This window comes from Vicugna pacos, chromosome 25 (assembly GCF_048564905.1).
Source record: "Vicugna pacos chromosome 25, VicPac4, whole genome shotgun sequence".
NCBI classification, from domain to species: Eukaryota; Metazoa; Chordata; class Mammalia; order Artiodactyla; family Camelidae; genus Vicugna; species Vicugna pacos.
In genome coordinates this window covers 9485841-9498936 of record NC_133011.1, presented here as the reverse complement: position 1 = coordinate 9498936, position 13096 = coordinate 9485841, and the positions used below count along the sequence as shown (strand labels likewise).

General features: G+C 33.5%; 1 protein-coding gene across 3 annotated transcripts in view; it reads left to right on the top strand.

Moving 5' to 3' along the window:
- The window catches only part of RGS22 (regulator of G protein signaling 22), a 133560-nt gene that overhangs the window by 77000 nt on the left and 43464 nt on the right, over positions 1-13096 (top strand). For all 3 annotated transcript variants that reach the window (XM_072949535.1, XM_072949537.1, XM_072949536.1), the window contains exons 17-21: positions 1192-1364; positions 2297-2459; positions 6701-6859; positions 8864-8932; positions 11248-11409. In XM_072949535.1, the coding sequence (XP_072805636.1) occupies positions 1192-1364; positions 2297-2459; positions 6701-6859; positions 8864-8932; positions 11248-11409 (726 nt within the window). The remainder of the gene's footprint in view (positions 1-1191; positions 1365-2296; positions 2460-6700; positions 6860-8863; positions 8933-11247; positions 11410-13096) is intronic.

Genomic DNA, 13096 nt, shown 5'->3' with positions numbered 1-13096 from the left:
CATGTTTATTGATATGGAAAATGCCCAGAAAATATTATTATATAAAAATGCAGGGAACAAAAATACTGGGATCATATAATCCTATTTATATAAAATTATACAGCATTTCTACTTGCATACATACTTGCAGAGAGAGCTGTCTGGACAAATGTTCATCCAAATACCAAAGAGAGTGCTGAGAGGTAAGATTTCAGGGAATTTTTTACTTTCTAATTTTACCTACCTGAAATCTGTTTCTTTTACAGTAAAATTTTACACAAACAGTAAAGTTTTTTTTTAATGGAATCTTCATGATATTGCCTTATTAACATGGAAGTTCTTTGTATGAAACACAGTATCTGGAAAGGATACACAAAAGTCCATAAAGATAGCACATTAGAAAGTTGTATTTAAATTTTTTTTAATTTATAATACTATTCATAATACTTCTACATATCAAAAATTGATTTTTTAAACATTGGTAATTTATCTCATGGTCTGATGCTTTTCAAAATCAAATAGGGAGATGAGTTAATTATACAGCAAGTTACATAAGGAGGGATTTCCAAAGAATAAACCTCTTTAGCTCTTGCCCTGCAGGGCTTATAAACTGTTCCCAAAACATAAGCAGTCTTTAAAATACCTCACAGTTAACTGTTATATGAAGGAGATTACATTTAAAGTATCTTGTATTACTTGATAACTTTAAAAATTGTTATAGACAAAATAATGTTTTATGTTCATAATATACTAAGGAAAAGAACCAAGTTCCAAAACCATACATAATTGTTTAAGCCTATCTTCATTTTTGATAAACTACATGTATGAATACAAAAAAGACTAGAAGGATGCACGTGAACATGTTAATGGTGGTTACCTCTGAATGGTAGTACTGTGTATGCTTAATGTTTTCTTTTTATTACAAAAGACATATTACTTCTGTACCAAAAAATTATAAAAGTAACATTTTATAAGCAGGTATATAGTAAATGTTTACTAAATGTTCCTGAAAAGAAGGGAATGGAAAGAAAAGGAACAGAACAGAATTTGATGTGAGTTAGAACCAGATTCTATATTCTTTACCCAGTTCTACTACTGAAGTGATAAATGGCATTGGCCTAATAGTTAACTTTTATTTCAGTTTCTCTATTTAAATTTGGAAAGTAATTTGTTGTATTTAAGAGATTTTTATGGAAAATATTTTTCCACTAGGACACCACTTGTGAAATTGGAACTGGAATTTCACCACTTCCTCATGTCTCTAAGCAATCAGAATACTGGAATAATGTGCCTGCAGAATATAAGCATTTTACTTTTAATGATCTGCTTAACAATAAATTGGAGTTTGAACATTTCCGTCAGTTTCTTGAAGCTCATTCTTCAAGGTGAGGAACATAACCATTTTAAAATTTATTTCTCTCTTAAAATGGTATTTTTCTAAGCTATTTACTTTTTGAGCTACTTATTTTGATAAAGTGATTTGGTGCTCAATTTTAGCCATTTCAGTAAAAATTAATGAGCATAATTGTCTCAAACCTGTATGGGTAACTTTTTGGTGGAGATCACATTTTCATAACAGCTGCCTCCAAAATGTTATTTTCAGTGATCAAACAAGATGTGTTGATACTTTTAGCATTGGCCAAATGAAAACACCAGTGTGACTTATTTTTTCCCTTTTCTGCTGCTTCTTTTGTATTTTTCTACACAAGTGCTCTAATTACTATTTCTGAAAAGATTCTCTTTTATATTTCACTAAGCTATTGAAATTACTGTACTATTTTATAATTTTTGTTAGCTGATACATAAGTGAAACATTGTAGTTTTGCACAGAATCTTGGAACCTTATGACACATATACCTAATATAAACTGAAGCATTAATCATATTTTTTCCAGTACTTTTCTCTCAAGTTAGCAAAAACGGGTTAGACCTGGGAGCCAAATTTCACATATACAGCTTCTCTTCTTTGTGATGCGGATTATTCTAAATTTAGCATGTTGCCAAATAGACATGCAATAGGTGGAAATTTTTACATATTTGAAAATGACAGTACTAGTTCATCATTAATGTAAGAACACTGAGACCCTGCCAATATGGTGGGAGATTTCTTTTCTGATCCCAGTGCTCCTTTTATTCATTCATATATTTAGCCAGGAGAAGACAGTGTTGTACTCATTAATTTCACGATCTAATCAGATGTGCTAACTAGTCAAGATGACATTTTCTAAGTTCTGTCAGAAAGACAGCTTGTTTGGTGCTCAGTATAATTGAAAGAAATAACTAAGAAGGACTGTACTTTGTTTTTGTTTTCATTTTAGCATGGACCTTATGTGCTGGACGGACATTGAACAATTCCGAAGAATAGTTTACAGAGATCGAGAGCAAAGGGAAGCAAAATCTATATATATTAAAAACAAATATCTTAATAAAAAATATTTCTTTGGACCCAACAGTCCAGCTTCTCTTTATCAGCAAGACCAGGTATCAACATGGAAACACATTTTCTATATTCAAGTATAAAAACTAGTAATTTATTTTTTTTTACCAACAACTTCAAAGTGATCTTTTTTTTTTGCTTTTATGATTTGTGTGTTAGACACTTTTGATATCTTTTTAAGGTATTCATAAGTATCTGCAAATGTCTTTACAATTCACTCAAATGTTACATGTTATAAAAGCAGTATTATTTTAAAAAGTAACTTATGGAATGAAAGTAACTTTGTTCATCCACTCACCCATTCATTTGACAAGTATGGGTACCTGTGATATGCAAGACACTGTTCTAGGTGCTCACGATAAGTGGTAAACAAGGTAAACAAAGTCCTTGCACCTTTCAGTTAGCAAGAAAATAGCCATTTTTAGCCATTAAGCCTCATCTCTACCTCTTTTCTGTTCTTCTCGTAGCTGATGTTACTCCAAACATACGGATCATTGAAAAATCCCGTTTGCCATTGTATTGTCCTCCAAAGCTGTTTTTATTGACCAGGAACATAGGTCTGCCATTTTGTTGAACCAAAACCACATACCCTTCATCACAACTTATTAATAACTATACAATGTCATTATTTACATCAAAAATGTCAGGTTGGGATTCCGCATTGGGTTTGAGTATTCATGTAGCACTTTGATCACATAAATTTAACTCAGTTTTTATGGCTTTGAAATATAAAGGATTAAGTGTTATAATTTATTTAATTTGAAGTTTGCTAGTCCTAGAAGTTTGTCAGATCAAATGTATAGCATTTGATTTCTTTTGTAGTTAAACAGGATGCATATCTTAATGGCAACATCTATAAAATAAAAATCTCAGATTAATTCAGTAAAGTAAAAAAAATTTAGAGATGTTCACAAGTAGAGCATACCACATTAAAAAGCTAGATCTTTTGGGGAAAAATAAGCAAAAGTCCTTGGGAAAAAGAGGAAGAAGAAATTCTAGAATTAAGCAACCTTAACAAGAATGCCTTTGCCATTAGTTCCCGGAGATACAAATCTGGGATATATTAAGCAAAAGTGATTGGGAGTATCTCAATAAGCACAAGTATGAAATAAACACATGGAAAGCATTTGTTTTCTATTTGGCTTGTGCTGCATTGCGTGAGGTTTCATGGTATCTGATGCTACTGTGTGAACCCTCCACAGTAAAACATGCTGAGAACTTAAAATTCAGTGGAAAAAGTCACTCACTGCTGTCATAGCAAATGGTTGTGCTTACTACAGAGGGGTTTTCCGAATGACTCCTCCTCTTCATCTTTGTCTTTACTTTTACTATTATTATTGTAATTTTTTTTACCTATTTTATACTTAAGTATATCTTCATCACATTATGTTTTATATAGACCATACTAGTTCTAATTTTAGTTGTGTGGCCAATTTGCAGTCTGAGTAGTAAAGTAATCTTTCCCCTGATTCTGTTTTCTTCTTCTTTTTATATAAAATAGTATTATTTTAAATTTTGATTACTATTGTTAAAGGATGCCTAAGAAGGTTTCTCTTTTGTTTATTACTTTTTTTTTAATTGAAGTATGATTGACCTGCAATGATGTGTTAGTTTCTGGTGTATTTATTTTTGCTTTTATTTCTGTTGCCTTGGGTGGCTGACCTAGGAATTTATGTCAGAGGATGTTTTGCCTATGTTCTCTTCTAAGAGTTTTATGGTGCCCTGTCTTATATTTAAATCTTTAAGCCATTTTAAGTTTATTTTTGTGTATGGTGTGAGGGAGTGTTCCAACTTCATTGATTTACATGTGGCTGTCCAGCTTTCCCAGCACCACTTGCCGAAGAGACTATCTTTTTCTCCATTGTATAATCTTGCCTCCTTTGTCAATGATTAATTGACCGTAAGTGTGTGGGTTTATTTCTGGACTCTCTTTTCTGTTCCATTCATCCATATGTCTGCTTTTGTGCCAATACTAGCCTGTTTTGATTACTGTAGCTTTTGTAGTATTGTCTGAAGTCTTGAAGAGTTATGCCTCCAGCTTTGTTCTTTTGCTAAGTATTGCTTTGGCAATTCTGAGTCTTTTGTGATTCCATATAAATTTTAGGATTATTTTGTTCTATTTCTGTGAAAAATATTCTGGGTAATTTGATAGAGATCACATTAAATCTGTAGATTGTTTTGGGTAGTATGACCATTTTGACAATATTAATTCTTCCAATCCAAGACCATAGGACATCTTTCTGTTTCTTTAAGTCATCTTTAATTTTCTTTATCAGTATTTTTACAGTTCTCAGCATATAAGCTTTTCACCTCCTTGGTCCGGTTTATTCCTAAGTATTTTTTAATGCAATTTTAAAAGGGATTTTTTTTTTTAGTTTCTTTTTCTGATATTTCATTGTTTTTGTAAAGATATGCAACAGATTTCTGTATGTTAATCTGGTGACCTACTACCTTGCTGAATTCATTTATCAGCTCTGGTAGTTTTTGTGTGGAGTCTTTAGGGTATTCTATATATAGCATCATGTCATCTGCATGCAATGACAATTTGGATCCCTTTTATTTCTTTTTCTTGTCTGAATGTTGAGGCTAGGACTTCCAACACTATGTTGAATAGAAGTGGTAAGAGCATGCATCCTTGTCTTCTTCCAGATTTTAGTGGGAAGGCTTTCAAATTTTTACCATGTCTATTATATTGGCTATGGGTTTGTCATAAACAGCTTTTATTATGTTGAAATATGTTCCCTCTATACCCACTTGGGTAAAAGTTTTTATCATGAATAGATGTTGAATTTTATCTAATGCTTTTTCTGCATCTATTGAGATGATCATATGGTTTTTGTCTCTTCTTTTGTTGATGTGGTATATCACATTGATTGATGTGAGTGTGTTTGAACCATCCTTGTGACCCTAGGATGAATCCAATTTGATCGTAGCATATGATCTCTTTTATGTATTGTTGGGTTTGTTTTGCTGATATTTTGTTAAGAATTTTTGCATCTGTATTCATCAGTGATATTGGCCTATAATTTTCTTTTTTGTTGGTGTCTTTGTCTGATTTCAGTATCAGGGTAATGGTGGCTTCAGAGAATGAGTTTGGGAGTGTTCCTTCCTCTTCAATCTTTTGGAAGAGTTTGAAAAGAATCAGTATGAGTTCTTCTTTGTTTGTTTGGTAGATTTCTCCAGTGAAGCCATCTGGTCCTGGACTTTTGTTTGCAGGGATTTTTTTTTTTCATTACAGATTTTATTTCCTTTCTAATGATCGGTCTGTTCAAATTATCTATTTCTTCTTGATTCAGTTTCGCTGGACTGTATGTTTCTAGAAACTTGTCCATTTCTTCTAGGTTGTCCAATTTGTTGACATTTAATTGTTCATAGTATTCTCTTACAGTTTTTTGTATTTCTGTGGTTCCCTTTTGTTTTTAATGAAATGATATTATTATAAGGACTTGATTAATCTCATTAATCAAAAAATAATGAAGAAGAGATAATTTTTCTAATGATGAGTCCAAAAATTTTGAGTGGTCTGTACACAGAAAGAGGTAAAAAATCAGAATGATTTATAGCAGGAAGTAGCCATTAGTATTGTTGAAGTCAGTAATTATGCAGAAGGACAATTTGGGCCACAAAGAATTATGTTTATAAAAGGTGCTACCCGTGCAAGTAAGAGACTGTTGTCTATATAACCTGACTTTCCTCTACTTCCTGCTGCCTGTTTTCTTCTTTGAAGTTGCTGGGACAGCCCTACATTGCCACCACCACCGTCATTCCACCATCTCCAACCCAGTGTTTGTTTGTGATGTACATACTTATAATATCTGAGTCAAGATCGTCTCTTAAGTAATTAATGCCTTATTTTTCTCTTACACAAAAGAAAATGCTTTCTCAAACAAGTCCATTTGAGTAGAATCACAGATTCACTAAGTATTAGTTCTAGAAAAGGACTCACAAGCTAATGCCTTATTTTACAGTTGAAGAAACTGAGGCCATGGAGAAAAAAATGGCATTGCAGTTGTTATGCAGAATAAAAATCCCTGTGTTCTTTGAAACATACCATATGCAAAACCATACATCTGACACAACCATCACATAGACCACAATTCTCTGTTTGATGTTAGGGGAGTTATCTCTCTTTACTATACACAGTAAAGCCAGGAGATACTTTACAGAAAATGGAAATTATGGCATCTGTCAGGTGCTCAGCAAATGGTTTTGGGGTGAATGAATAAATTAATGACTATTAGTATTTCTTCTCTTCTTTACAGAAGTTTCTTTTTTTTTTCCTTAGATAATGAATTTAAGTGGTGGCTGGGGAAAGATTCTCCATGAGCAGCTTGATGCAGCCGTTCTGATTGAAATTCAGAAGCACGTCCTAAATAGGCTAGAAAATGTGTGGTTGCCGTTGTTTCTTGCAAGTGAACAGTTTGCAGCACGTCAAAAGATAAAGGTATATACATTAATGTAATCTTGGGATAGCAGTTGACAGCACCTCTCAAAAACTGAATGCACATACTTGCTGACCCAGCTATTGTACTTCTGTGGCATAGTGGTTAAGAGCATGGAGTCAGACTTCCCAAGTTTTAATCTCAGCACTGTCACATATTGTGCAACATTAAGTTTTATAACCTTAGGTTCCTCATTTGAAAAAACATGAGGTTAATGAGAGTAATTGCCTCATAAGACTTATGAAGAGGAAATGAAATGACGTATGTTTAGTTTCTTAGCATGGTGCCTGGCACACAGCAAACTCAGATATTGTCTATTAAATATAGTTGTTATTTTTTATATTATTATTATTGAGTCCTCATATAAATGGGGAGGATGTACAAAGGGGAATAGTTAAATGAATTATGATAATTCCATACTATGGAAAACTATGCAGATTTCCATGTAAATGAGTTTATAAAAATGAGATTCCCACATATCCTGATAATGAAAGATGTTATTTACTGAAACAAACAGGATGCAGAACAAAAATATATAGAAAATAATCCTATTGTATATGCTCATATCTCTGTATCTGTCTATTTAATGCATCGCTCTCTCTTTCTCTTTCTCTATTTATATTTATGTTTATGAACAAAAATCAGAAGAGGATCTGCATCCTGGGAATAGGTTTAGGGAGTGAAAAGGATTTTTACTTTGTGAAGTAGGGTTTTTGTTGTTGCTGTTTTGCTTTTTTTGTTATAAGAAGCATGTATTGCTTTGATAATTTAAAATGCCATTATCACATTTAATAGGTGAACATGATCTTTACAAAGAGAACACAAGAGGCAAAGAGCATGTAATTTTGGACTTTAGTGCACATGCCGCTAGTATTGATCAGGAAGAATGTAAAAAAGCTGCTCTCCATATTTAATTTAGCAAACACTTTGAGTCTTACTTATCTGGAAATATCCTTAGTCTTCTTCATATCTTAAGTTATAGAAAACACAGTACAGCTGGAAGCATAGGACTTATTATATGAGGAAGAAGACCTGATTTGCTTTAGGCAAAAAATTCCTGGAAATAAGCTTTGGGACAACTCAGATTTTCTCATTTTCTTTCTTCATGATGACTCTAATTCTCTATCCAAAGCCAAGTAAAAAGATACTTGGCTTACTAATATTATTTACCATGTTTTCTCACTATGTTTACCACAATAATTTTATTGTTACCTACAGCCACTTCCTGCTTAGCAATTCTTTGGATGGTCAACAACATAAACTGATTCTGGCAACCTTAAGCCAAAGGCAAAAGAAAAGAGAGAACAAGTATTTATTACAAAATGATGCTGGAGCATCTCACAAACTTAGGGGAAGAACTGACACACAAGCTTTAGAAAGGCTAGAGACCAGGACAGCCCTGGGAACCCAGCAAGAAGAATCCTCAGATCTTTTCTCCAGGCTGGGGCTACCAAAAGACTCAGCAGCAGTGACTCTGGGTCACTCTCTAGGTCAGCTCCTGGATGTGATGTGTGATGGACAGGGAGGTATGGTCACATGGTGCAGATTTGGTGGGAATGGTTCCGAAGAAAGGGAAAATATTGTGAATAGGCAATAACCTCAAGAAATACCTACTGTATTTCTTCCTTGTGTTGAGTAACATTTTTGCTCTTCTAAAATTAGTTGTTTTACTGGAAAATAGCACAAAAATCTGGGAAGTTCTAATTATCTTTCTAGCTTTAGTTTCCATGTTACCCAGAGTGAAACTGTTGTCTACCTTTGGCGCAATGCACTCAGGTGTTCTTGTCTCCACTTTGCAGATGAAGAAACTGTTCAGAGAATTTGAGTGACTTGCCCAGGAACCTGGACAGGGCTTCCATTTCTAAGTCTTATCCTCTTTCTCCTGTTCTCTGTCTTTTATCTGCACTGACCTTTACATCATTTTTAAAAGCTATTAAATTAGTAGATAATTTCAAAACTGGGGACATTCTGAATAACTGGGATAAAATCATTGATTTTGCTTCTAGGTACAGATGAGAGACATAGCTGAAGAGCTTTTACTACAGAAGCATGAAAGGAAAATCGGGGTCTGGAAGGCAAGTAATATTTGTTATATTCTTCCTCTTGTAAGTTCTGCTCTGTCAAATGATTGTTTTTCTTCTTCTTATACAAAGAACCTCATTGTAGACACTGCTTTCTGAGCTACCAACAGACTGCTGACACTGTTCTTAACTGGCTGTTGGAATCTAGGGGAAAGTGTGAGTCTACTGGAGCCCTCACCTTAAAGAATTCCTTTACCTGCTCAACCCAAGAAGTGTGCAATTGGACTTTAAATCTATATTTTTATTTATTTTGCTCGTGATGGATTTATGGAGACAAGCTGTTCATTCCAGCATGTGGTAGTTTATTTATTATTGGGAGTGGATTACACAAAAAGAATGAGAAGTATGCAGCAGAATCAGCAGTTTAGATTATCTTACATTATCCTCTTGATTTAGAATTACATTTTAACTTTAAAACAATTAAAATAGGTATCATTTTGGTGATTATTTAAACCACTGTAATATAATACCTTATTAGAAATTGCCTATTTTGCTTCTTAACAAGCATGCTAAACACAGTCCTCTTTTTGAGCCTGCAAATCCGTGTGTATTCATCTTGCTACGGGTCTTGATAAAATGTCAAGCTAGACCCAGGTGACCCTCTACAACTAGCAAAGATAAAAATTTATTAGACTGTTAGAGGAATGTATGTATCTGTTAGGGTGCTCTTCTTCTGTGTTTTCCTCTTGAAAGGAAATAAACTGTCCTTATATTTATCCTTTGCTTTATATTTTTTAAAATACTAAATAGAATGGGCTTATACTTCATATTATTTTGCATTATCTATTATGTTATTTTCTGTTTAGTTAAATTACAGGTTTTAGTTAAATTGCTAAGTTTTAGTATCTTAAGAAGCAGGTCTTAAAACATTATTTGTTGAGTGGGTTTTAAATAAACATCCTGGTCTAATACATAGTTGTTCCTATTTATGGGGCTGTAATTTTAATAGGGACCATATGGTGAGGGTCTTAATGTTTTTATCCATAGAACACCGCATGTGCCTCACTGAAATAGTGATAGACATCTGTTCACTTTATCTTGGGTAAAGGACCCACCATTCATCTAGACTGCCTCGGTTGCCTTCATTTTTCAGTCTCCAACTCAGATGTCATCCTCAAAGCCCTTCTCTGGCCTTCCCCAAGCTCTTAACTCCTCCAGGCAGAATTAGTAACTCCCTCCTTTGTGTTCCCATAGAGTTTTTACACAGCTCTCTTAAACTCTTATGTTGATGATCACATATGACTTATTTCAAGAAACTTATTTTATGCCTTGTCAGTAGTGGATATTTACCATGCATAGTGGATCTTTATCATTGATTGTTACTGTAATTCCTAAGTTCATTAAAACATTGCCTTTAAAATGATGCTTCTTTGCATGGTTGTAGGCTAAACTCAGATTTAGGGAACTTCAGTAAATTTATTGAGTGAAAAAATTAATTCAGTGAGTGCAATAAAATCTGTTAAGTTTTTTAATCTGAGAGGCTAAAGGAAGATGAATATGTGATCTAAAATGGTCAAAGTAAAAAAAGTAGACATCATATTTCAAAATTGTGAAGATACGAAGTAAATAATACCTTTAGCCATAGCAAAACACCCTGGGTTCCTTCTGGTTGTTTTGCTGTATAAAGTAAATCCTCAGTCAGAGGAAGCTTATTATTAAACTATCCATTAATAGTTATTTCTTCTTGCTGTTAATTATTAATAGCAATTTATTATTAAGATAATATAAAGATATCTCACCTAAAAACATGGTCTTTCTAGGGCAGAATTATAGTGAAGCTTTATAGTAAATTTTCTATTTAAATTAATAGGATTCATTGGTAGTTTTTTCTAAAATGTTTGAAAAAATTCTTAAGTGTTTAACTGCTTTTACTTTTTAAAAGACAGGAATTATATATTAACATATAATATATAACATAATACATGTAATTAATAACAATATGTAATCATAACATTATGATTACTTTGTTCTGTTTAAGCACAGAACTCATACTGTACACCAAATTGTAGTCTTTCATCCTAGTCCCAAACTGTAATGATTGTTAACGCTCTTAATGTAATTATGTGTTCTAAATCATCCAGTCATTTCTTTTTCCCTCTACCTCTTAAAAACATGATGCCATAAAAATATAAAGGAGAAAAAAGAGAGAAGAACAGAGGGGGAAATTTGCATAATTCTGTTCATCCATGCCATGAATTTCAACAGCCAAAAGTAAAGGAGACAGAAGTTGGTCACTTTTAGCCTAATAAGTAACTTTATTATTAATTTTTAGAACACAGCTAATTTTCTGTATTCTCTGATTTGGACAGCCTGTGGAGAGTAAGTGGATATCTTCATCATGTGAAATCGTTGCTTTCCGTAAAGCATTGTTGAATCCAGTTACCGCAAGACAATTTCAACGGTTTGTGGCTCTGAAAGGAGATTTATTGGAAAATGGGGTGCTCTTTTGGCAAGAAGTACAAAAATATAAGGTATTACATTAAAAACTGGAGAAAACCACCTCTTTTTGAAGAGGAAATGCATTAACATATCAGATTTCTAACTAATTTTATGGACAAGATTTGATTAAGGTGTCCCAAATCTTGATGTCTTCACACAAATATGTCAGTACTGAGGTGTTTATTGTTCTATGTTAGATACATTTAATATTCTAACAGCAAGAGTAACAGCAAGTTACAGTAATATTCTAACAGCAAGCCCTGAAATGATAGTATTAGGCCTTTCAAGGTGTTCACATGTATTATGATCAAATGAGAACCTTCCTGAAAAGTTTTAACTAATTTTTGCATATCACTTATCTATAAATGTACCATGCACATTTTTTCCTGAAGATATCCATATTCAGTACTTAAACCAAGACCTCTTTACAAGAATTCCTTCTGACTTATTTGCAGCTTTGTTATCAATATCTTTGATATCAAAGATAATGGACTATAGGTAAATAAACCAACAGAGATGAGAGAGGATTTTCTATTAGAGTGGCCAAATTCGTAACAAAATAAATAAGTGAAAGAACAGGTTTTTAGGTACAAAACAGTTTTTTTTTTCAGGTTTAATTGTTGGATGGAGTCATATAGAATCTTTGCATTGAAGAGGAGGAAAGGACTTTCTAGGCTATATTCTAGACTTGAATACAGGAATATTGTCCAGAAATACCTAAGAATAGGCATCCAGCTTAAATACTCTCAGATTAGCAGGCTCATTTCTTTGCAGGAAACCTATTTTATCCAATTATAAAAGCTGAGAATAAAAATAAAACGGGAATTTGAGAGGATAATGCTTTTAATTGGCCCATAATCTTAGTATGTATTATGCAGTGCTAGTACTCTGCAGCATGTATGTTCTATATAGTTGGTAGCTGTGCAATGCAATCTTCTTTCCAGACGTTCTCCAGCATGCCATGAAACTGTTTTCTACTCTTTTCTGTTATCAACAGTTTTTATACTTTTCTCAATGAAGAAATTTCCTCAGGAAAAAAAAGTATTTTGAAATAAGTTTTAAAAAAATCTGTCACAAGTTAAGTAATAATAAAATACTTTTTTGAAAATTAGAAAGGGGGTAGAGTCTGTTCTGCAGGACAGGCAATGATGATGAGTGGGCAGAAGAGTCTGTAAGCTAAAACGAGTATGAGTCAGGCCAGCCCTGCTAGGGCAAGAGGTAATGAAATAAACTGTGCAGAACAAGCTTTTTAAAAAACCATGGTCTCATACACAGTCAACCCTTAACTCTGTGGCTGATTCTCCTTTAAGGCTGCCTTTGGTCCCCATTTAAATATCTTTTCTGTGGTATAGAATGAAGGACACTAGGTAGCTGTTAAAAATCATGCTGTAAGAGTAAGTTTGTTCATTTGATAAGCATATATTGTCCCTAATATGCCAGTCATTGTGCTGATTGTAGGAATAAAAAGGTGGATACAATGCACTGCCTTCCCTCAAGGAAGGAGACGTCCATGAAAACAAATGTCATGAAATAATATTGATTCTGATCCGTGTTCTAACTAGGCATAGTTTTGGCACAGAGGAGAGGATGATTCAGGGAGGCTGGTAGGTCAGGGAGATCTCAGCAGAAGGGATGATACTTGAACTGAGTCTTGAGGAAGTTTGCCAGGGGAAAAGCATTCCACATAGCAGAGTCTTACTGTGCTCGCTTTCATGTGAC